This window comes from Mus caroli, unplaced genomic scaffold (genome assembly GCF_978045245.1).
Source record: "Mus caroli unplaced genomic scaffold, Mus_caroli_1 scaffold_20, whole genome shotgun sequence".
Taxonomy (NCBI): domain Eukaryota; kingdom Metazoa; phylum Chordata; class Mammalia; order Rodentia; family Muridae; genus Mus; species Mus caroli.
The window spans coordinates 52,699,829-52,722,182 of NW_028227275.1; the positions used below are offsets into that span (position 1 = coordinate 52,699,829).

Sequence of the window (22,354 nt, forward strand, 5' to 3'; positions counted from 1 at the left end):
GCCGCGGCCCCGCGCTCGGTTATTTCCGTTGCAGCTCGACCCCGCCCCTGAGGGCGGTGGGGAGCCGGAATTAACTCTTTGCACTATGGGTTAGGACTGCTCCCCGGCAGTGGCGTCGAAAGGCGCGCGCGCGCCCTCACTCTTCTTGAGGTTATTTGCAAGCCGCTTTGCCTGTTATTTGCATATTTGGTCTGAACTCCCTTTTCTCTTCCCGCCCTGCACTTTTTTCTTTCATCCTAACACAACTGGGCCCCTGTGGGGACCCGCCGCACAAAAGCACCAGGCAGTTACTTTTTTCTTTTTATTGCCCCTCACCGAGCAGAGGGTGTCTGAGCTGGGTTGCCTGGCTCAGCCAGCAAGTCTGTTGTTATTTTGTGTGCAGTGGGGTGGTTAGCACCTCCAGGAAAATGCGCAATTGGGAATGTATGAAGTCAAAGAAAAAGCCAGCACAGGAAAAGACTGTCCTTGGTCCTAGGGGTTTTGGCCAGACCACAGTACCAGAGGGACAAGACCATCCAACATCAATCACACGTCCAGGGAGGAGGCAGGGGACAGAGAGGGCGTTCTAGATGGTGTGGCAGGAGCGGGCCCAGAGCTCCCGGCCCCCAGCACTCGCCACTGAAAGATGCTAGCATCCTTGCCACCTAAGGAGACAAGGTATGAGTCGTCGTGTGTGAACCGGACACTAGTCACATGGCTGCCATGACCTGAGTACATACGACTTGGCGCCTAGATGAGAGAAAAAAAGAAAACAAAAAACTGGTTGCAGCAATGGCAGGGTACCAAACCTACCCACCTGGGCCCAATGGTCCCCTGAAGCCTCACCTTGGCTCGAGCACATGGGTACTGAAAGAGGTGTACTTTGCAGAAGTCGTCTGCCACAGCCACCACCCGTTCATTGTGGGAGCGGCAAAGGGAGTTGATGTCTGTCCCATCAGAGCCATCAGGCCACACACCTAACACAACAGGTGGCCTCAGTCAGGCTGCTACCACAACCTAGAGTTGCAGTGTTTCAGGTCTTCAGGTTGCCACTGCGCTCCAGACAATCCCAAGGGGCCTCCTAGCCTGGATTTGCCACTATGACCCCCACCCCGAGGTGGCACATGCCCAGTATTCTGAGGGCAGAATGGGTTCCTCCTTGTTTCCCCAGCCCTCCTAACGGATTCCAGATCCTGGCTCACCATAGACGTGGAAGCCCAGCACACAGGTATAGGTAGCCCACTCCCGGTCTCTGCTCTCATAGCGGTTCCTCAGCAGTTTGCAGCCTCCAGCCACATCCCCTAGGTGGAAATCGCCTACTCAGCCATCATTCTTCCCTCAGTTGAGAACATGAACTGATCATAGGCATAGCGTCCACTATGAACCCCACTGTGTGCTTCCCAAGTTCTCACTGACGGTGTTTGACTTGGCTTGGCTTTAAATTAGACCTGCATGATGGTGCAAATCCTTAATCCCAGTCCTAGAGGGGCAGACAGATCTCTGAGTTGGGGGCCACCCTGGTCTACAAAGTGAGTTCCAGCACACCCAGGTGACAGAGGGAACCCTGTCTCAGAAACAGAGAATCTAGCCTTAGACATGCCTGGAACTTCCCATTCCTGCCTCAACCTCTGGATAAAGTACTAACAGTTTCTCATCAGCTTCTCCTCCCAGAATAAGGTAGCCCCTCCACTTGCCCTAAGAAGCTATCCCAAAGCACTGTCTTCTTAGTGCATCAGTCTTTTTCGTTTGTTTTGGGGTTTTTTTTTGGGGGGGGGCTGAGGTTTTTTGGCTTGGTTTTTGGTTTTTCGAGACAGGCTTCCTCTGTATAGCTTTGGCTGTCCTGGAACTCACTTTGTAGACCAGGCTGGCCTCGAACTCAAAAATCCACCTGCCTCTGCCTCCCCAGTGCTGGGATTAAAGGCATGCGCCACCACGCCTGGCCTTTCCTTTGTTTTGTATTTTGAGGCACAGTCTTCCTATGCAGCCTTGGCTGCCCTAGAACTTACTATGTAGACCAGGCTGGCCTTGACCTCATAAAGATCCAGCCACCTATCTCTGCCTCCCAAGTTCTGGGATTAATGGCATGCACCACAATGCCTGGTCCATTTTTCAACTCCCTTGAGTTCTTGTTGGAGAAGATAGAGTGTGAAACTGTAGCTTACCTACTTACTGGGTTATCCCTATGTCCAATTCCAACCTCCACTTCCCTCCACATCAGCCCCTCTGCTTGATGTTCCTCTACTACCATCAGCCCTCCTGACTAGAAGCCTCCTGTCGGCACCCACATAATCTCTTAGGAGACATAATTAGGAGGATGACAAATGCAAAAACAGCATGGGCCACATAGAGAATTCTAAGCCAGCCTGATGAAAAAAAAAATTTAAATTATCCCCATCTCCCTGCCACTCACAGTAGAGAATCTCATAATCCCCAGAATTGGACATGATGAAATTCCCATCCTTGGACCAGTCAAGGTGAGTGATAAAACTGGAGTGCCCCTGGGGAATAAGAGTCAAGAATTTGACAAGATGGCTACCATTTCCCATCCCCAGACTAGCCCTTAATGCATCAAACCCCTGTTACTGTGCCCACAGTTAACAAATCCCACCTTCCACCCCAGCGTCCTTACCATACATCTGCCAAAGCGGCTGGACTTAGTGCCACAACTGGAAACACTATAGATGTAGATCATGTTGTCATGGGAACCAATAGCCAGGTACAACCCATCTACAAAGAAACTTATTCAGATAAAGAAGAGCCAGAGCAGGACCCAGGTCCAGGGTGGGGGTGGCTCCCACCTGGGCTGTACCGGACAACTGAGAGCTGTTCGTTGCCGTCAGTGACATCAGACACAATCTCTCTGGTCTCTGTGTCCAAAACCAACCACCTGAAAGGGAAAGGGAAGGAAGCAAGAAGGCAAGATGTGAGCCCACCCCCAGGGAGGCTCTGAGCAAAGAGTCAGCAAGAAGACAGAGACTATCAGGCTGTGGTGTCTGGAAGGAGGCTGGGGGATGGGACGAGGCTAAGGGCATAGAAATGCTGAGGGGCTTCTGATGTCTCCTGAGAAAGAAGTCAGGAACTGCAAACCAGGCCAACCACAGAAACCTTGTGGAGTCAGTCAGCCTGGCACTTCCCTGTTCGCCCACCCACATCCACCCCTCCGAGTCCCACTGCTTCCCCATCCTGGCCTGCTACCCCATTCTGTCCCAGACTGAAGAGTATACATGGGGAAGACTTGGTGACACCAGGGGAGGGGCAGCCTGGGTTACAGAGAAGCACCTGAAAGGTGTGGTTCAACACTTTAGTTAGCCTTGGTCACCTCTTGTCCCTTCCCCTGTTACCAAGAACCCTTCCTAGACTTCCCTGTTTTTCTTCATAGGAGGTGTGGTATTCTCTCACCTCCCTGTGTTCAGTCCTACAACCACAACTGCCCCACTTGGGTGGAAGTCAGCACATAAACCCGTCTCCTGGGAAGAAAAAAAGGTAAATTGAAGAAATTGTTTTTCTAAGGGGCCCATGAGATCAGGACAGAGACTTCAGGGGGTGGGGTTGAGGAAGGGGTAGTAGAACGTACATGAAAGTATAAGGGGAAATTCTAGAGACATGAGGATTCAGATGGAGGTCAAGGTGTTGGGGGAGGAAAGAGCCTGGGTCACAGTCAAAACTGAGTATTATGTAAATGTTAATTAAAGATAAAAGTTTGCCGGGCATTGGTGGCGCACGACTTTAATCCCAGCACTCGGGAAGCCGAGGTAGGAGGATTTCTGAGTTCAAGGCCAGCCTGGTCTACAGAGAGTTCCAGGACAGCCAGGGCTACACAGAGAAACCCTGTCTTAAAAAAAAAAAAAAAGAAAAAAGAAAAAGAAAAAACATAAAGTTTAATAAAAGAAGATGGCTTTCTAATAAGAGAAGTTGGATGTAACTTTGTCATCTTAGTAACTTTAAAGGATCCTTCCAAGGCAACCAGAGAAAAGGAGGCATGAGAGACCTGGGATAGAGCCTAGTAAGGGGAAGACACCGAAAGCACCTAGCAGTGCTACAGATGAACCAAAATGAGGTCTGAGGCAACAGCAACGCTCAGGTGTCACTCTTACCGATCTCTACAGAGTTCACATCTGAACAGCCTGTAACCACAGTAGTCAGTTCTCCCAGACACAGAAGGAAAGGCAGGATTAGGGAGTCAGAGCAGGTATAGCGTGGCAGATCAAGGGCAGCTGACTCTACCTTTAGGTCCATGCTCCAGGCCAGTGCATGGCCTTCGCCATCCCACAGGCAGAGCTGCCGGTCATGGCCACAGGTGAGGAAGCGGTTCTGGGACGGATGTGTACACAGTCCCCAGAGCTCATCAGTGTGTCCCTGCAACAGAACAGAGTTACCACTGCTCTTCCCCAAACTCCCTTCCCTACTTGCCCTGGCTTTTAGCTTCCAAACCTGGATAACAGGGGAGAAGCCCTGAGCCAGATCTCCCCTCAGTAATGCATTCTTTGTGGTTCCCACCAGCAGCTCAGAGCCAAGCCCTTCAGCAATGGCCCTCACAGCTCCAAAGTGTTCTGGAATCTACAGAGTAATAACAGAATGTCAAAAGCATACTGACCATTCCTCTCCCCATCCCTTCCTAGACCCCAGCCCATCTCTCACCTCCGCCTCCTGGAGGGCCACCAACCCGGGCCCCCACTGTACCAGTCGTCGGTCCCGCCCACCACCACTCAGCACTGTCCCATCCCGGCGGAGACACAGGGCAAAGATGGACCCCTCGTGAGCATGGGCCTGGGCCACGATTGTGTAGGTCTCTGTTGGTAAAGGCTAGGTAAGTCATGCTCTTAGAGAAAGGAGCAGCTTAGAGCATCACAACACAGACTAACTCTAGCTACCAGGCCCCCCCAGAAGACTCTCTAAGCCTCATCATGACTACCAATTCAGCTCATAGTAATAGTAGCAAAAAAAAAAAAAAGCCCTTTGAACTTTGAACCTGAGATTTAACAAATTCAAATCCCTAGCCTTCTCTCCTTTACTGTGTGGCTCCCCACCTTTCTAGACAAGGCCCCACAGAGTTCATCAGTTCTCCAGGGTAAAAGGAAACGCTCTGCTCTGTTCACACAGAATTTCTGAGATACAAATATCCTAAATGCTAGCCCTAACCACATACCTTTGGCCCCACCCCTGCCTGGGGTCTTGGAATCAGAGACACTTCGACCCCAGGTAAGAATGTTCCCCTCAGAATCTCCAGTGAGGATGTCTCCATCAGGAAGGAAGACAAAGCAGGGGATAAACTTGGGTTTCTTGTATTTCTGGAGAGGGCAGAGAACAGGTGTCACAGGACAGATGTGGATGCTGGGGACATTAGAATCAACAGATGTCACAGGATAGTTGGGGGTACTGGGGTGCATTAGAGTCTACAGGACTCAGCCCCATTTCCCTCTCCACTGCCTCACCCATCCACACCTCACCCCAAAAACACCCTGCTTCCGGGCGAGGAGCCCATTCCCGGGAACCCCTGTCCCACCACTCCAGTTCCAAAAGTGGACATGAGATTTTCCACTGGTGACAATACAGCTGCTGTCACGAGGGCTGAAGCCAACAGCGAGGACTGAGTCATTTGTACTCTGAAAAAAAGAAGACACTTGATTCAGCCACCCTAAGTCCTGAGCGCCTTCACTGTCTTTAATGCCTTTCTTTTTTTTTTTTTTTTTTTGGTTTTTCGAGACAGGGTTTCTCTGTGTAGCCCTGGCTGTCCTGGCACTCACTTTGTAGACCAAGCTGGCCTCGAACTCAGAAATCCGCCTGCCTCTGCCTCCCGAGTGCTGGGATTAAAGGCGTGCGCCACCACGCCCGGCTAATGCCTTTCTTCCTTCTTTCCTTTCCTTTCCTTTCCTTTCCTTTCCTTTCCTTTCCTTTCCTTTCCTTTCCTTTCCTTTCCTTTCTTTCCTTTCCTTTCCTTTCCTTTCCTTTCCTTTCCTTTTCTTTCTTCCTTCCTTTCTCTGTCTCTGTCTCTCTCTCTTTTTCTTTTGAGTCTCAGTCTCTCTCTCTCTCTCTCTCTGTCTCTCTGTCTCTCTGTCTCTTTCTTTTGAGACAGGGTTTCTCTGTATAGTCCTGGCTGTCCTGAAACTCACTTTGTAGACCAGGGTGGTCTCAAACTCAGAAACTCAGTGCTAGGATTAAAGGTGTGCACCAGCATACCCTGTTTTGGTTTGTTTCTTGTGACAGAGTTTCGTGTACTTATGGCTGTCCTAAAACTGCCAGTGTAGCCGAGGATGAACTCCTGACTCTCCTGCCTCCACTTCCCAAGTGCCAAGTTTACAGGTACGCACCAACACAAATGGCTTTTTGTTTTTTGATTTGCTGTTCTTTGTTGAGACAACTTACTCTATAGACCATCCTCCTAGAACATCAGATCTTATTACAGATGGTTGTGAGCCACCATATGGTTGCTGGGACCTTCGGAAAAGCAGTTGGTGCTCTTAATCCCTGAGCCATCTCTCCAGCCCTTGCTTCAGCTTTTCAAGTGCTGGAATTACCGTCATAAACCACTACAACCAGCACTTGACTCTTTAATTTTTTTCCCCAAGACAGGGCTTCTCTATATGCCTTGCTATCTTGGAACTCCCTCTGTAGACCAGGTTGACCTTGAACTCACAGAGATCCACTTGCCTCTGCCTCCTGAGTGCTGGGACTAAAGGTGTGCACCACCTCTGCACATTTACTCCTATTGCCATATTGAGGTTGAGTTCAGGGCCTTGTGTGTACTGTTATGGGCTATATCCTCAGCCCTCTTTCCTTCTGCTCAGTCTCCAGAGTAGCTGGCATGATGGCCTTATGCCACCAAAGTCTACTCTATAACTGAATCTTCCTAACCGCTGTCTACAAAAGCCCTGAGACCTCAGATAATTCTTCCTTCAAGGCAATGGTAGAATGCCTGCTGATATATTAAAGGCCCTGGTTTGACCCTCAACACTGCAGGAGGGGGGGAGCTGATCCCCTAAATAATTATAGTCCCCGTTAGAACTCCTGTAGTTCCCAATGCACAGATGGAGAAACAAAAGCTGAGAGAACTGAGATTTACCTGAGTCGGAAGTGTATGTATAAGTAAACCTGGAACTGTCTGTATTCCACCACTCCCACCCAACCCCAGATTCAGAAACCATCAAGCCACCTCGGCTCCTCACCTTAATCTCAGCCAGCTTCACTCCCCGGCTACAGTCCCACACTGACAGCATGTGCTCATTGGAATCATCCACCACACACAGAAAAGCACCTTGATCCTGAGGACGAGACACAGCATGTGAAGCCTGGAGGTCTGACATGCCTGCTATTAGACAGGGATCTATCACAGGTTGGGAGGGCAAAAAAAGTTGACGGGTCTCTTTCTCAGGAGAACTGGCTATGTGAGCCCAGAACACCAGACCTTCCCCAGGCTTCCTGGTAAAATCAAAGAGTGATGTCCTGAGCAAGAATAAGGGTCTAGCCATATATGGTGGCACGTGCCTATAACAATTGGAGGGCAGAGACAGAAGGAGCAAGAGTTCAAAAACATCCTCATCTATATATTGAGTTAGAGAGGCCAGCCGAAGGTACATGAGACCCTGCCTCAAAAACAAACAGCCGGGCGTGGTGGCGCACATCTTTAATCCCAGCACTCAGGAGGCAGAGGCAGGCATATTTCTGAGTTCAAGGCCAGCCTGGTCTACAGAGTGAGTTTCAGGACAGTCAGGGCTACAAAGAGAAACCCTATCTCGAAAAAACAAAACAAAACAAAGCCAACCTGGTCTACAAACTGAGCCCCAGGACAGCTAAGGCTACACATAGAGGAACCCTGTCCCCCAAAACAAAACAACAACAAACAAACAAACAAGACCAGAAGCTTTGTGCTCAGCTCACCGCTGCTGAAAAGGCCAAGGCCCCCACACCTCGCTCAAAGGCACCCAGTCCAATCTCCTGCAGTTTTAGGAGTGTCTCTGAGTCCCAGATATGAACCACGGGCTGCAGGGGCTAGTGGAAGAGAAGGGGTCAGAACCGGGAAGAAAAGCTGACCTGTTACCTCATCCTATCTGCTCCATATTCTGCACTGGCATTACCTTTCCATCCTTGTCCACTCCAGCTGTCTGTCCTGAGGCTACACGGACACCATCAGGGTGAACAGCAAGGCTAAGGAAGGGGAAGAGAACTCTAGGAAAGGGGTCACTCTCAAGACCACCCAAGACATGTTTTCCTTACTTAAGCAGCAGCAAGGCAGCTGTCTTTGCTACCCGTCCCCCCCGTAGACAGACCCTCTTCCTGTCAAGCCCACCAGCCCCAGACCCCAAGACCCTCACCATCGACCCCAAGACCCTCACCATCGAACGCAGTCTGTGTGACCCCGGTAATGTCTCTGGCCGCCACCTCCAGGACCCCCTGGGCCTCCCCCAGGCCGGTACAGCACCACTACACAGGCAATAAAGTAGACCACCTCCCCAGAGCGCAGCACAAATAGATTAGAGCGAGAGTCACGACCCCTGTACCCATAACTGTGTTGGGGACCATGGTCAAGGAAAAGGCCAGATGAAGGACAGGAAGAGGAAGAAGGGAACATGAAAACGGCAAAGCTCCCACTTGGCATCACCATCCATGTTAGGGTGGTATGGGATAATTCACAGGATTCCTTGTCCACCCACACACAGAAAGAAACTGTAAAGAAGGAAGGGGGACCCATTGTGGGCAGGGGTGATTCCTATGGAACTGAATAGGATACACCCAGTCAAGGCTCAGGGTCTCTGGGGGTGGGCCACTGGGCAGCTCCTCAAGACTTCGGATGCCAGACGGAATGTACATGGTGATGGGACGGCCACGAAGGAACATCTTCACCGAAATGCCTTCTACAGGAAAAAGCAGGGAAGTAAGCCTCCCTCCCAAAGGCCAGAGCAGCAAACCCACCGTACCTGACTAATTCCATCATGCAAGTTCTTTCCTCCACTTCTCTGTTACATACCTAAGTTATAATTGCTCCTCCGAGATCCGGGACCCCCAGGACTGGACAGAGGGTCTTTGTTCCCCCGGCTATTGAGAAGAGGTAAAAGTATAAGACCAGGATCAAGTGTCAAGACCTGAGAGAGGTGGGGACAAGATACTGACAGGAGCCGGGCGTGGTGGCACATGCCTTTAATCCCAGCACTCGGGAGGCAGAGGCAGGCGGATTTCTGAGTTCGAGGCCAGCCTGGTCTACAGAGTGAGTTCCAGGACAGCCAGGGCTACACAAAAAAGCCCTGTCTGGAACAAAACAAAAACAAAAAAACAAAACAAAAAAGATACTGACAGGAGGTTCCTCCCAGTCAGCCTGCTGATGTGGGGTCACTGTCAGGGCTCTAGAAAGATGGGGACTTTTAGTTGAAAGAGAGGTGAAGGAGGAAGGGAGGGAGGGAGGGAGGGAGGGAGGGAGGGAGGAAAGAAAGAAAGAAAGAAAGAAAGAAAGAAAGAAAGAAAAGAAAAGAAAAGAAAAGAAAAGAAAAGAGAGAAAGAAGGAAGAAAGGGAAGGCAATATAAAGGTAAGAGAACAGAACCATAAAACTATAGCCTGTGCCCTTTCTTCTAGGCCTCTACCGACCTTTTTATTTCCATATTTGTAAAATGAGGTCAGAATACATACCAACCTGCCTTTCAGGAATCTGGAAGGTAGGCAAAAATCTCCCAAAAGGAAAATGACAATTGAATTCCAGAGGTCACTATCACGGGATGATAAGCTAACAATAGCTCTTCAGAGAACATAGTGAGTAGAAGGTGAGAAAGGACAAGGCTGGAGTAGACCTTCAGGTCCACTAAGACAGTGACCCCACACCAGCAGGCTTCCTGGCACTAGGATGCTACAGAAGTAGGCGGAGCAGGACTCTGTAGGGAATGGGGATTGGCTGGAACTCTGAGGACAGCCGTCTGGGAGTGATCACCAGAGCTGCTAGGTGTCTTCCCAACCCTCTGGAGGCCAAGAAAGGACTATCAGGCCTTTTAGGCCAGCCTGGGCTACAAAGTGAATTCTAGGCCAGCCTGGGCTACAGTATGAGGCCCTGTCTTAACTAACAAAATAAACTGTCATCAGAGCTTTTAGCTCCTACAATTTTGGAAGGTATGTTGTGGTATGAAAATGTCAGTAGAACCAGAATCAGGAAGAATCAGGTCCAGAGCTTGTCTCTGTGACCTGAGGCAACTGACTACCCTCTCTGAGCCTGCTTCACCTGTGCAACAGAAAGCATGAGAGACCACCTAGTCACCAAAGACGTTACAGGGCCTGAATGACATGGAGGAGAGCTGCAGCACAGGGCCCCGAACATCGCAGGAGTCCCAAGGAATGCTTTGTTTCTTTCTTCCTGTTGGGTAATGAGGTCACCTACCCCACCCAGGAATGGAGAAAGTCAAGAAGCTAAGCCTGGGATACAGCAAGTTAAAGGAGGAAGGGAAGGCTTACCCACCTCTCTGTGCTCCCTGACCGCAATAGCAGGTTAGCTGAGGAAGCTGCCTTCCTGGAGAGTTTCTGCCTGGGCCGCTCTGAGGGGGAGGAGGAGGAGGAAGAATTTCTTCGGGGCCTGGTGGGACAGAAGGAAAAAGTGAAAAATCAAGCCTGCTTCTCAGACTTCCCATCTATCCTAGCTACCACCACAGGATACCTACGTGTCAGAACGCTGAAGAGGCTGCACGGGCCTGAGGATTCCTGGGGGGCCAGGGGAGCCTGCCCCACTGCTGCTGCTGCACCCTCCTTCAGACTGGGTCCCACTAGGCTCTTCACTTCCCCCCTGAAGAGCTGGAGGACCATTGCTCAGGCCAGGGGATCCAGAGGATGGACCAATCTCCAATTCTTCTTCCGTTTGGGTGCCTCGGCTCACCAAGGAAGGGCTGCACGTAGGTGGCAGTCCTGGAGGGACTGTGATGCTGCTGAGGAGACAGCAAATTAACCCGATGCCCCAAAGTTCCCAGGAAGGAAGAATGAGTGTGCTGGCATATATACCTGTTCCTTGTCGGGGCTGATATGCCAGAGCCCTGCAGGGTTGTGGTGGGGCCATGCAGCCGCAGCAGGCGAAGGGCTTCTGCCAAAGCCGCCTTTACCAGTTCCATCTCTTCTTCCTGCACCCGAAGCCGCTGGCTCAGGGTCTGCAGGGTCTCATGAACAGGGCCCTCACCTGGGAAAGGGGCAAGAAGCACTCAGAAAAGTGCCACTACCTGGAGGGCAGAGCTGGTTTTGTCCTCCTACCCAACGTTAGAATGCAACCATTCAATAGAGCTAACCCTTTCGCACAGTCTAAAGCTTGAAAGCTCATCCAGAGGCGAGGAGGTGGACAGAGATGGTAGGGGACCAAAGTGCCTCCTCCTAGCAGGACAGGCAATGAGCCTGGCAAAACTCTTCCTGCTGCTGTCTCAGCCTCCACAAAGACAAAGTATTATGGAGTACCAGGGGGAAAACATGGAATACTGTCGAGGTATGTGGGAGTCAGAGAGAGACGCAGGAGCAATCCTGGTGAGGATCCGCACGCAGCCCTCACTCCACCAGCAAGCGCCAAGTCTCTACCAAATGCAAACACAGCCAACAAGCTAGAGACACAGGAAAGTGAACTGGACAGTAAAGTCAGACTGAGAGGCCAGGGTGTAAGGCACACAATCTGGTGGCTGTGCAGCATATCAGTGGAGAGCTGTTACAGTGTACATCCCAAGGTAAGGGTAGAAGTCAGAAATAAAAAGACCCGGAATTCCCGGGGAAGAGGCCCAGTGTGACACAGTGGTCAGGGAAACTCAGAGGGGCACAGGGAACCAAGGAGTAGAATGGCATTAAGGAAGTCCAAAATGACTGTAGCGGGTTCCTAGGAACTAGAATTGGACGACCTGAAGAACTGAGGAGGATGCTCAGAACCCCCGAGGCGCAGGAGCACGCGAGCACGCCACTAGACAGCGGTCCAGCACTAGTAGTGCACGTCCGGCTGGCGCTCAGGGAATCCAGGCCACGCCGGCCGCCCCGCCCCGTACTCACCGGGCCCCGCAGCCCCGTCCATCCGGCCCCCGCGTTGCTCCGAGCAGCGTCGTCGGAGGCGTCTAAGCCGCGGGGGCCATGGCTAGAGAGAGGGGAAGGAAGCACTCGAGCGCGCGCGGAGGGGAGCCGTGCCACCCCTCGGGGGCGCTGTCGAGCGTGGGGGTCAGGAGTTGGAGTGGGGCGCTGTGGAACCGGTTCTTTTACTCTCTCGGGGGTAGGCTCCCGGGGTGCGGTGACGGGCCGTCCGGAGCCCCTGCGCTGCAGCACAAACAGGCGCGGGACCCGGAGTCGCCAGCAAGCGCGGGAGGGAGGCGGGCCGGAGGGGTGGGGGGGCGGGCCGCCAGGTAACCCTTCCCTGTCCGGGACCCGAGGCTCAGTCCGGAGGCGGGGACACAAGGCTGACCCTTCACCCCGCCAGGCTCTAGCCCGGCTTCCGGCCCGCAGGCTCCCAGAGGACCTGGGAGGGGACGCAGAGCTTGAGATCTGGGTCTCTTAAGCCTGGAGCCCAGCGTTCCAAACTCTCACTTCCGCGAAAGGGCAGGGCGGGGTCACGAAATGGGCCTTAAGCCCGGGGGCGGGGCCTTTCCTAAAGGGCAAGGCTAAGAAGCATCCTGAATCGGAGCTGGCAGAGGGTTATTAAGGCTGGAGTGGAAGGATGTCCAGGGTATTGGGGTCAGGGTGGCATTAGCCCTGTTGAAGCCAGGCTGGGCTGACTCAGCATCCTGCCTGCCCTAGCCAACCCCAAGCCCCGACGGCTTCTCACTCCCTTGGGCAGAGATGGGAGATGGCGCCGGTGCTGCCCGTGGTGCTGCCCCTCCAACCCCGTATCCGTTTGGCACAGGGGATCTGGCTCCTCTCCTGGCTGCTGGCATTCGTCGGTGGCCTCACCCTCCTTTGTAGCGGGCACCTTCTGGTACAGCTGGGGCACCTTGGTACCTTCCTGGCACCCTCTTGTTCATTCCCTGCTCTGCCCCAGACTGCCCTGGCAGCGGGAACGGTGGCTCTAGGCACAGGGCTAGGAGGCGCAGGAGCCAGCCGGGCAAGTCTGGATGCAGCTCAATACCCACCCTGGAGAGGGGTCTTGACTCCACTGCTAGCGGTTGGCACCGCTGCAGGTGGGGGGCTGCTGACCCTTGCCCTGGGGCTAGCCCTGGCTTTGCCAGTAAGTCTCAACCAGGGACTGGAGGAGGGCCTGGAGGCTGCCTTGGCTCACTACAAGGACACAGAGGTGCCTGGACGCTGTCAGGCCAAACGTCTGATGGATGAGTTGCAGTTGAGGTACCATTGCTGCGGGCGCCATGGCTACAAGGATTGGTTTGGTGTTCAGTGGGTCAGCAACCGTTACTTGGACCCCAGTGACCAAGATGTAGTTGAGTAAGTGACTGATTTGCTTCTCTTTTGTCTTCCTCTTCCTCCTTAGCCTTGAAATTCTTACCTGGACGTGCAATAAATAGAGCACGGTGGCTGAGAGCCTGGGTTATAATTCTACTTATCAGCCCAGGGCATGTTGCTAAACCACTGTGGGCCCATTCCTCATCTGTAAAATGGAGATAACTATGCCCCGTCTTTATCTTCTAGACAGGCTCCTATCTTACAGAGTTGTGGAGATAAATGAATTATGCAAGCTTGGATAGTGAAGAACTCAGTAAATGTTGTATAATCATTGCTCTCAACTGCCCCTGCTCTCAGATGCCTCTCTGCCACCTCCTGACTATCTTGTCTATGCCTTTGCAGCCGGATCCAGAGCAATGTGGAAGGTTTATATCTGATTGATGGCGTCCCCTTCTCCTGTTGTAATCCCCACTCACCCCGGCCTTGCCTGCAAAGCCAACTCTCAGACCCCTATGCCCATCCACTCTTCGATCCTCGGCAGCCCAACCTAAACCTCTGGGCCCAAGGGTGCCATGAAGTGCTGCTGGAACACCTGCAGGGTTTGTCAGGCACACTGGGAAGTATTCTGGCTGTCACCTTATTGCTGCAGGTTAGTCGGCTAAGGGCCCTGACTCCTTCTACTTTCAGCTCTGTGGCCCCAAACCCACTGACAATCACCCTTTCCACTTGCTCCCCCCACAGATTCTAGTGCTCCTTGGTTTGCGGTATTTGCAGACAGCGCTGGAGGGCCTTGGAGGAGTCATTGATGGGGAAGGAGAGACCCAGGGCTATCTTTTTCCTGGTGGGCTGAAAGACATACTGAAAACTGCATGGCTACAGGGAGGGCTTGCCCACAAGCCAGCACCTGAGGAGGCCCCACCAGATGAAGAACCTCCCAAGGAAGTTCTAGCTGAGGCCTAGAAACCTGAAGAGGTGGGGGTGGGAAGGGAAAAAATGGACAAATGTGGAAAACTTACAATTTGTTACTCAGACTCAGGGAAGGAAAGGTCCCTGGGGTTATAGGAGTTAAGAGCAAGGGGAACTGGACTGGAATGAGAAGTCCAGGTGTCCTGGAGCCCAGCTGTCTCCGTGGAAACCACCAAGGTTGAGAACAGATGAGGGCGACAGGGAAGTGACAACCAAAGGACTAGAGACTGTTTCTAGTATACAGATTCTACAATAAAGTTTGTGGACAGAAGTCACTGTTCTCCTGCTCTCTTCCTCTCTGTCTGTCTGTCTGTCTCTGTCTCTCTCTCTCTGATGGGAGCCTGAAAGACTGTGCAGAGGAGGAACCCAGCCTGTGTAAGAACAGGTACCTGATCTCTTGGGTAGGTTTGCCAAATGAAGAAAACCATGAAGCCCTTCCAGGTTGAGATTCTTTATTCTAGAGGTAGGAAGGGGATCGCATGCTCAGGTGGGGAGGGTCCAGCCCAGCTCCTCTAGCCCCCCACTGCATGCTTGTCCCCAATAAGTTACCCCTTTCCCGCAGCTACCCTCCTTTCTGAGTCCATCTGTCCTGCTCTGCCCCAGATGGGGCTGATCTAGCTCACTAGAGAAGCTGCTTGTCCCCAACATGTGGGCAGTGCCACATGGCAGGCTGGGGGAGGGGAGAGAAGCAACTGGGACACACCCTGTGGTTGGAGGGGCTGCCTCTGGTTCTCAGGGGTCAGGTCTTTTTTTTTAAAAAAAAAAGCCACATCCTGGGCTGGCCTGGAGCCCAGCCCCACAAGGTATGTGCCTCAAATAAGGTAGAGGTCAGGGTGAGGTTGCCATCACACCTCAATGGCTGGGTCTGAGCCCTGGCCCTGCCGTTGTAGCTGCTCCTCTTGCTTCATCTTAGGTTTCTCTGTCCGGGTGTGCCATACCAGTACCTGTGAAGGAGAGTTTAGGGTCAGGACCAGCCATAACCAGGGCTCTGGGGTGTTAAGATCTAAAATGGATTCCACCCCACCCCACCTCTTCTACATTCAGTGTTGGTATACAATGTATAAAATCTTGGGATGGGAGAACTTTGCTGCCTCTAAAGTGGAGCTGTGTTCCCTGTCTCTCTGATATATACATGGGCTCACATTAGTCTGTAAGATGAAGTGGCAGGAGCTCTACTCTGACTCTCAGAAGCCTTTTTAATAGAGTGAAAGCAAAGTTGGTCAAGATCTGGAGGATTTCTCCTGGTTCAAACACCCATTCCCAGTTCAGCTAGCTGCTCATCCCAGAGCCTTTCTCCATCCTCTTACCTGAGTACAGTTGGCAGCCCGTGGCTCCAGGTCCTTGGGATCTACGAGATGGCTCAGGAGACTACTTTCCAGGTGGCCCCGGGGTGCAGTAGCATCAAACTGGGCATTGGGCTTAGCCAATAGCAAGGGCAGGGCAACTGCAAATCCCGCCATGTCCAAGGGAAAGGGCCTGTTGGGTTCCCATGCTGTGTGGAAACCCACAACGCGGCCATCCTGTACCTGAGGACCTTCAAATCTCAGGCCACCCACCAGTCCCACAGGCCACACTGAGACACCACGAGTCCAACGCATCTGATGGAGATGAGAGAAGAAACAGAGAAGAATGGTCCAAGAAAAAGAACTACTTTGTTTATTGACCCCCTGCCCCTAGTGCTCCCCATCTTCACCAGCAGCCCAGATCAACACGGGTAAGCAAGAGAAAGAAGGGAGCTGGTCCCACCTGGCTCTTTCTCTGTCTTTAATCTCAGGGCTCACCTCCTTAAAGAGCTCCCGGCTGTAGGTGTTGTCATCGTCAGCAAAATACACGACTCCTTGGGTCCCTGGTGGTGGTGGATCCTGCTCCCCCCCAACAGCACCCCCTTTTCCTCGGAGCCAGTCAAGGGCCTTATTGCGCTGCTCCACTCCTCGGGGCCGGACCCAGCCTGGCTCACCTTCCCTAAGCCGTTGAGCCTTGGGGGTAAGGACAGCCAGGTGTGTAAAGAGGAGACCAGAAGCGGCCAACAGCCCCGAGACCAGCGGGGTAGGGCCCTCAGCGTCCTCCACTAGCAGCCAGTGTAGACGGGGCACCAAGCTCAGGGTCTGGGACAGCCGAACCAGCTCTGCCTTTTGTACCAGCCTGCAGAGGGAGAGATGCAGGAAGGAAGGGGCCAGGTAACCCTGGCCCTCTACACTTACAATGACAGCTGCTCCTGGTCACTGTTATTTCTGGCACCCCTACCTGTGCCCAAGCTGTGTGTGTGTTACTTAGGACGGAACCCAGGGTTTCAGGGATTCAAACACGTATCAAGAGACTGCCAAGTTACCTCCCGCTCCCTTGAGTGTCAATTTCATGCAGATAGTCACCTGCCCTATCTTTCCAGTCACTGGTCATAACCCATTTCAACACCAGGACTCAAGCTGGGCACGACTACAGGACAAATAACTTGGGATCACATGGATCTTAGCTTGAATTTTTTTGTAACTTGTTGTTTTTTGACGCAGGGTCTCATGTAGCTAGGCTGGCTCAAACTCATATGCTAATGATGGTCTTGAATTTCTGTCTCAACCTCCCACTGCTGGTATGCTACAACACCCTGAATGTTCAATTTTATTTGGTTTGGTTTTTTTTTTTGTTTGTTTGTTTCCAGACAGGGTTTCTCTGTGTAGCCCTGCCTGTCCTGGAACTCACTTTGTAGACCAGGCTGGCCTCAAACTCAGAAATCCTCCTGCCTCTGCCTCCCGAGTGCTGGGATTAAAGGCATGTGCCACCACACCTGGCTGAATGTTCAATTTTATAGTTTATCAAATGAAATACTTTGAGAAATGGCTTAATCTAAGCCTCATTTACTCAGGAATAAAACTGGATTAAAAAGATGGGCACAGCTATACATGCCTTTAATCCCAGCACTCGGGGAGACAGAGGTAGACACACCTCTGTGGAGTATGAGGCCAGCTTTCTACATAGCAAGTTCCAAGAGAGCCAAGACACTACATAGAGAGATCCTGTGTCAAAAAAGTAAATAAATAGGCCAGGCAGTTGTGATGCATGCCTTTAATCCCAGCACTAAGAAGACAGAGGCAGATGTGGACCTCTAAGTTTGAGGCCACCCTGGTCTATATTGAGAGTCTCAGAACAGCCAGAGGGCTACACAGAGAAACCCTGTCACAGAAAACCAAAATAAATAAATAAATAAATAGATAGATAGATAGATAGATAGATAGATAGATAGATAGAAAAAAGAGGCTGGAAATGTAGCTCAATGATAACATGTTTGTCTAGCCAATATGCAGTTCAATCCCCAATAACAAACAAATAAAAAAATAGATAAATATTTTGTAACAGTTTTATTAGTTTTATTATTGGCTTTTTGAGACAGTTTCACACTGTAGCCCAGGTTAGCCTCAAACTCAGCAATTTTCAGGGCTCGGTTTGAGTGTTGATACTACAAGTATGCCATTACGTGTAGCTACACATATCAGTGTTAGGGATTGAATCCAAAGCTTTGAACAGCTACACAAGCACTCAGCAACTAAGTTATACCCCCCAGACAAAGATATAGTTCTGGAAAACTAGATAAGCTGGTCATGGTGGCACACTCCTTTAGTCCCAGCATTCAGGAAGCAGAATTAGACAGATCTTTGTGAGTATAGACCACTCACTGTGTAGACCATGGTCTACACAATAAGCTACCAGCCAGCCTGTGTGAGACCTTACTTCAAATTTTAAAAAAAGAAGAAGAAAAGAAAAGAAGAGGAGCCGGGCGTGGTGGCGCACGCCTTTAATCCCTAGTTCAGGGGATTCGCTTCTGCCTGTCTTCTGGCCCTTTTTGGTACCTGCACACTTTCAGTGCACATACAGAACCTCAGCCAAAAACATATACACTTAAATGAAGAAGTAAATAAGTAAACAAAGTTACTAATTCTAATTTATTTTAACTAATTGGGCTTTTAGAGACAAAATCTTGGACTGGTTTGTTGGTTATGCCTTTAATCCCAGATCTCGCAAGGCAGAGGCAGAGAGGTGTTCAAGGCCAGCCATGGCTACACAATGCAACCTTGCATCAGAAAATAAAAATAATGACAGAATCTCATTTTGTAGCCTAGGTTGGCCTCAAAAATCATACCAATCCCTCTGTCTCAGGCCCCTCAGTACTGGGGATTACCAGGCATGCGTCAGCATGTCATGACTGGCGCAATACAATTTATCAAGTAAAACACTTTAGGAAATGGCTTGAATCTCACATTTACTTAGGAATCAAGCTGGATTAGGAAACTGGGCACAGTAGTGAGCACACACCTTTAATCCTGTCATTTGAGAGACACAAGCAGGGGAATCAGTCTAGTCTACAGAGTGAGTTCCAGGACAACCAGAGCTACACAGAAAAACCTTCTCTTGAAAAACCCAAATAAATAAATAAATAATAAAAATTAAAAATGAAACACTACAAGGCCAGGTTCTTTTCTTTCTGTGGTAAGGCTTCCAGAGGAGTTTTAGAGGAAATCCCAGTCATTCTCCAAATGAGAACATTATTTGTTTCTTCATTTTGAGATAGGATCTCCCTGTGGAGCTCTGGCTAGCCTGGAACTGACTACCTAGACCATAGACCAGGCTGGCCTAAAACTCTAGAGGAGATCCTCCAGCCACTGTTTCCTTAATGCTGGGATTAAAGATGCACATAATCTCTGCCCAGCTATGCACCGGGAGTGAGTGGTTTGCCTCTTTTGGGTTTCCTCGGGGTTAACATTGGTTTGCTGCTGGTGGTGTAAGTTACTGAGGCTAGGAAGGTATGCTGAAGACATGGTAGCAGAAGGACTTTTTGGCTGCATGTCCCAAACCACACTTCAAAATGGGTTTTCTCAGTATTAAACAAGATTTTGACTCTAAAAAAAGAAAGAGAGAGAGAGAGAGAGAGAGAAGGAGAAGAAGGAAGAGGAGGAAGAGGAAAGGAAGGAAGGAAGGATTGATTCGACTAAACCTACTTAGCCCTGTTTTCTAAATTTAATCAGAAATTGTTGGCGTTTTGTTTGTTTGTTTTGTTGTTGGGTATGTGTGTGTGTGTGTGTGTTTGTTAGCTTTGAGACAGTCTTACTCTGTAGTCCAGAATGGGTGAAACAGTAGCTCTCAGTCTCCCAAGTGCTGGGATTGCTAGATGTCAGCTACCATTCTGGATCTAATCAAAGTGTTAGAACTTTCTAACCAAAAGATTCCTAAGAAGAGTTCATTCAATGGCAAGCTCAAATTTTCTTTCACACTTCATTGTTGTACCTTAAAGTTTAGCAATAACTCAGCAATCTACTTCCTAATACTCCTTTGTCTATTTTTAAAGGAAAAAAAAAAACAAAACGTTTTCCCACAAATCTGAATAAAGACACAGATCACTTTTCATAACATTTGGCAAACTCTAGTTTAAGCATCACCCCGTACTTCAGTGCCTCCCCAGATTCATCATTAACCCTCTTCTTGTTCAATACAGAGCTCCTGAGTGTACCAGAGCCGTACCTGGCATAGGTGGGGGTAATGACATAGATAGTAGGCAGGGCCTCAGGTTCAGGGGGCTGGGCTGGGACAGGGGGTGGGCGACGGAGATCGGCTTGCAACTGGGATATCCTCAGGTCCTTCTGCCGAAGCTGCTCAGCTGCAGCTCGAAGTGGAGGGAGGCAGTCGCAAGGCTGGCCTGGTACCAGGAAGCACCAACAGGAAGAGCAAGTTGTGACAGAGAACCACAGGATAGTAAGTAGTTCAAAAACCTAGGCCAATTCTTTTTAATTCCTAGCCAATACAGAAATTCCCTTGTAACTTGCTTTTTTTTTTTTTTTTAGAATGGTGTCAGAGAGTTCAATCAACAGGCACTCTTCATCTTTCACTCTTACTGTGTTACTGTTTTAAGGTAGGTCTTGCTATATGGCTCCAAACTGACTGACCTCAGACCTTTAACCCACTGACCTGTTTCCCAAACGGTGTGCCACAACATTCAACTCTTCAATTTTAACCAGTTTCATCTGTCACTCTATTTTTCTTTGCTGGGCTCCAACCCAGGGCCTTACACTTGTGAGTGTTCTACCACTGTGCTACACCCTCAGCCCTGCCACTATTTTCACTAGTACATTTCGACGATTATGTCAGCCTTTCTGTCCTTTCTACCTTCTGATCCTAATTTTACCTTCCAGACATAAGGAATAGAACAGTCTGAACTCCTAGAGGCTCTCCTGTAATGGCACTACCTGAAAAGCATTTACCAAGCTCCCGCATAAAAGGCTGAATTCAAGCCGCTCCGTGGTCATGTGACCACTGACTTGTCAGTAAGTTCACAGATTCCATTACACGACAAATATTTATTGAATAAAAAGGGGGAGGGGGGAAATAGTCCCTACTCCCTAGCTACTTTAGTGGAAGAAGTAGACACTAATAAAGTCATTACAAATTGTGATATGGGCCACTTAGAAAATTAAAAGGGATCAAGACTAATAAGGGTTACTTGAGCTAAGGTTGTTAGGGAAGTCCTGATGTGACATCTGGCCTAAAACCAGAAGGATGAGAAATAGATGGCCTGGAGGTGGGGAGAGCACAGCAGGTCAAAAGCTGGAGGGGACAATGAACCAGGGGGTTCTCAAAAACCTATCAGCAAGGCAGAGCAAGGGGAGGGTGGAAAATAGGTTGCTAGGCGGCGGCGGGGTCATTTGGGGCTTGACCGGTATCCGCGGAGTTGCAGACTGCCAAGAGTTCTACACAAGGGGCCACCGAGGGCTGTCCCGAGGGCCGAGCGAGCGGGAAGCCGCTGTCTGCGGGTCTCATCCCCAGCGCCTTGGGCCGGCCCTCCGCACACCGCCCCGCCCCTTCCCCGCTCACCGAGCTGCACCAGAGCGTAGAGGAGGCCGGCGATCGACACCAGGAAGTAGGCAAGAAACACGTTCTTCAGCTTCAGCTTCATGGCCGGTGCCACCGGGGCAGGCGGGGTCCACCGGGGACCGGCAGGGACAGGTCCGCCCGGCCCTCCGCCCTCCCGCCGGCCCCGCCCCGGCCGCCCGGGCCGCGCCCCGCCTTCCCCAGGCTCCCTTACTAGTTCCCGGGAACACCGGACTCTGAGCGACACCTGGGACCACTTCCGGCTAGTGGTGTCCCTCCCACAGGCAGCTTCCGGTCCCGCCTCCTGGTAGGCCATTGACGCTATATCCGCTGGGTCAAGCGGTCGTGGCAGGCTGACCTAGAGCTTGTGTGGCCTAGCTCTATAATCAGCTTGAAGCTCCCAATTGAGCACAAGCTCCACCCTTGTCACTGAGTTTTCTAGACCCACTCAACCATCCTTCAGCCTCAGCATTGGCTGCTTAAAGAAACGGTTGTTCATTACTTGTTTAACCAATGAGTGAAATCTAGAACACACCAGGTGCTTGGCTAGGTCGTTTCCAGTGATTCTCAATCTTCCTAATACTGGGACCCTTTAATACAGTTCCTCATGTTTTGGCATCCTCCCCATCATAAAATTCATTTTGTTGCTACTTCAAAACTGTAATTTTGCTGTTAGGAGTCGTGATGTAAAAGACTTCTAATGGCATTCCTGCTGGTCCCTCCTGCTTTGTGCTGATTGCACTGGTTGTCTCTGTTAGGTTGTGCCACCACTGCTTCGAGTTCGCTCTCCCTACTCTACCGAACTGAACTGCTGATAGATTCATGAAATGTCTGAGTGGATCAAGCTGCCACTGCTAACCTGGGAACTGAATTGCAGATTTCCAGACAACAGACAAAAGCTACTCCAAAGAATTTTTCTAAACGTGTCCAGATCCCCCGTATCTTTCCTTTTCCACTACCTCTGGTGGGTGGTGGACTACAAGGGAGGTTAAAGTGTTTAAGAATCAGCATTAAAAATAGGATTTGAAAAAATTTAAAGTTACACATGTTCATGAGGACCAGAGGACTTTGGAGTTTTAAGCTTGGGACCTCAGGGTTGGTGCTCTTAACTGTTGAACCATCTCATCAGTCTTCCAATTTTAGGCCAAAATTATGTCATTACCATAGGACAATTTTTAAAAGTTCCTTCTAGATCTTCCGCTCCACCATCTGTAGTTTCTTCAGGGTCACCTCTCTTCAGCAAGTGACTAC

The 22,354-nt window shown here is 50.6% G+C and overlaps 3 protein-coding genes and 1 long non-coding RNA gene across 5 annotated transcripts; 2 read left to right on the plus strand and 2 right to left on the minus strand.

The window, feature by feature from the left end:
• Positions 1-107: 107 nt before the first annotated feature.
• Positions 108-12,275, minus strand: Eml3 (EMAP like 3). Of its 2 annotated transcripts, none has more exons than XM_021151480.2 (22): positions 11,957-12,275; positions 10,943-11,114; positions 10,609-10,866; positions 10,410-10,523; positions 8,942-9,009; positions 8,705-8,828; positions 8,310-8,480; positions 8,052-8,121; positions 7,855-7,965; positions 7,143-7,238; positions 5,427-5,582; positions 5,126-5,267; positions 4,618-4,769; positions 4,411-4,536; positions 4,204-4,335; positions 3,379-3,446; positions 2,778-2,866; positions 2,609-2,706; positions 2,390-2,477; positions 1,182-1,280; positions 826-956; positions 108-729 (listed from the first exon to the last, which is right to left on the minus strand). In XM_021151480.2, exons 1-22 carry the CDS (start codon positions 11,976-11,978, stop codon positions 526-528), a joined length of 2,691 nt encoding a protein of 896 aa, XP_021007139.1. In that variant the 5' UTR covers positions 11,979-12,275; the 3' UTR covers positions 108-525. The 2 variants fall into 2 exon arrangements, with proteins under 2 accessions (XP_021007139.1, XP_021007138.1); XM_021151479.2 differs by having other exon boundaries at positions 10,609-10,869.
• Positions 12,276-12,370: 95 nt separating this feature from the next.
• Rom1 (retinal outer segment membrane protein 1) lies at positions 12,371-14,525 on the plus strand. Its single transcript, XM_021151482.3, has 3 exons — positions 12,371-13,330; positions 13,691-13,937; positions 14,030-14,525. The coding sequence occupies exons 1-3, from the start codon at positions 12,741-12,743 to the stop codon at positions 14,246-14,248; spliced, it is 1,056 nt and encodes a 351-aa protein (XP_021007141.1). The 5' UTR covers positions 12,371-12,740; the 3' UTR covers positions 14,249-14,525.
• A 164-nt stretch (positions 14,526-14,689) lies between these two features.
• Positions 14,690-21,374, minus strand: B3gat3 (beta-1,3-glucuronyltransferase 3). The gene is made up of 5 exons (XM_021152343.3): positions 21,107-21,374; positions 19,760-19,934; positions 16,036-16,396; positions 15,562-15,852; positions 14,690-15,198 (listed from the first exon to the last, which is right to left on the minus strand). The coding sequence occupies exons 1-5, from the start codon at positions 21,186-21,188 to the stop codon at positions 15,100-15,102; spliced, it is 1,008 nt and encodes a 335-aa protein (XP_021008002.1). The 5' UTR covers positions 21,189-21,374; the 3' UTR covers positions 14,690-15,099.
• On the plus strand, positions 19,929-20,555 carry LOC115029980 (uncharacterized). The gene is made up of 3 exons (XR_003835555.2): positions 19,929-19,990; positions 20,080-20,147; positions 20,428-20,555. It is a non-coding gene; the product is annotated as an uncharacterized LOC115029980 (long non-coding RNA).
• Positions 21,375-22,354: the final 980 nt, after the last annotated feature.

What these genes read in the sequence shown, in the direction of transcription:
- B3gat3 (XM_021152343.3), bottom strand. Translation starts at nt 21,188, where the DNA reads ATGAAGCTGAAGCTGAAGAACGTGTTTCTTGCCTACTTCCTGGTGTCG. An exon ending in ATTACCCCCACCTATGCCAG is followed by an intron (nt 16,397 to 19,759) that starts GTACGGCTCTGG and finishes CTCCCTCTGCAG; the next exon opens with GCTGGTACAAAAGGCAGAGC. An exon ending in GGGCTGCCAACTGTACTCAG is followed by an intron (nt 15,199 to 15,561) that starts GTAAGAGGATGG and finishes TCTCCTTCACAG; the next exon opens with GTACTGGTATGGCACACCCG.
- Rom1 (XM_021151482.3), top strand. Translation starts at nt 12,741, where the DNA reads ATGGCGCCGGTGCTGCCCGTGGTGCTGCCCCTCCAACCCCGTATCCGT. An exon ending in AGTGACCAAGATGTAGTTGA is followed by an intron (nt 13,331 to 13,690) that starts GTAAGTGACTGA and finishes ATGCCTTTGCAG; the next exon opens with CCGGATCCAGAGCAATGTGG. An exon ending in CTGTCACCTTATTGCTGCAG is followed by an intron (nt 13,938 to 14,029) that starts GTTAGTCGGCTA and finishes CTCCCCCCACAG; the next exon opens with ATTCTAGTGCTCCTTGGTTT.
- Eml3 (XM_021151479.2), bottom strand. Translation starts at nt 11,978, where the DNA reads ATGGACGGGGCTGCGGGGCCCG. An exon ending in TGAAGCTGGCTGAGATTAAG is followed by an intron (nt 5,583 to 7,142) that starts GTGAGGAGCCGA and finishes TCTTTTTTTCAG; the next exon opens with AGTACAAATGACTCAGTCCT. An exon ending in TGGCCCTCCAGGAGGCGGAG is followed by an intron (nt 4,537 to 4,617) that starts GTGAGAGATGGG and finishes ATTACTCTGTAG; the next exon opens with ATTCCAGAACACTTTGGAGC.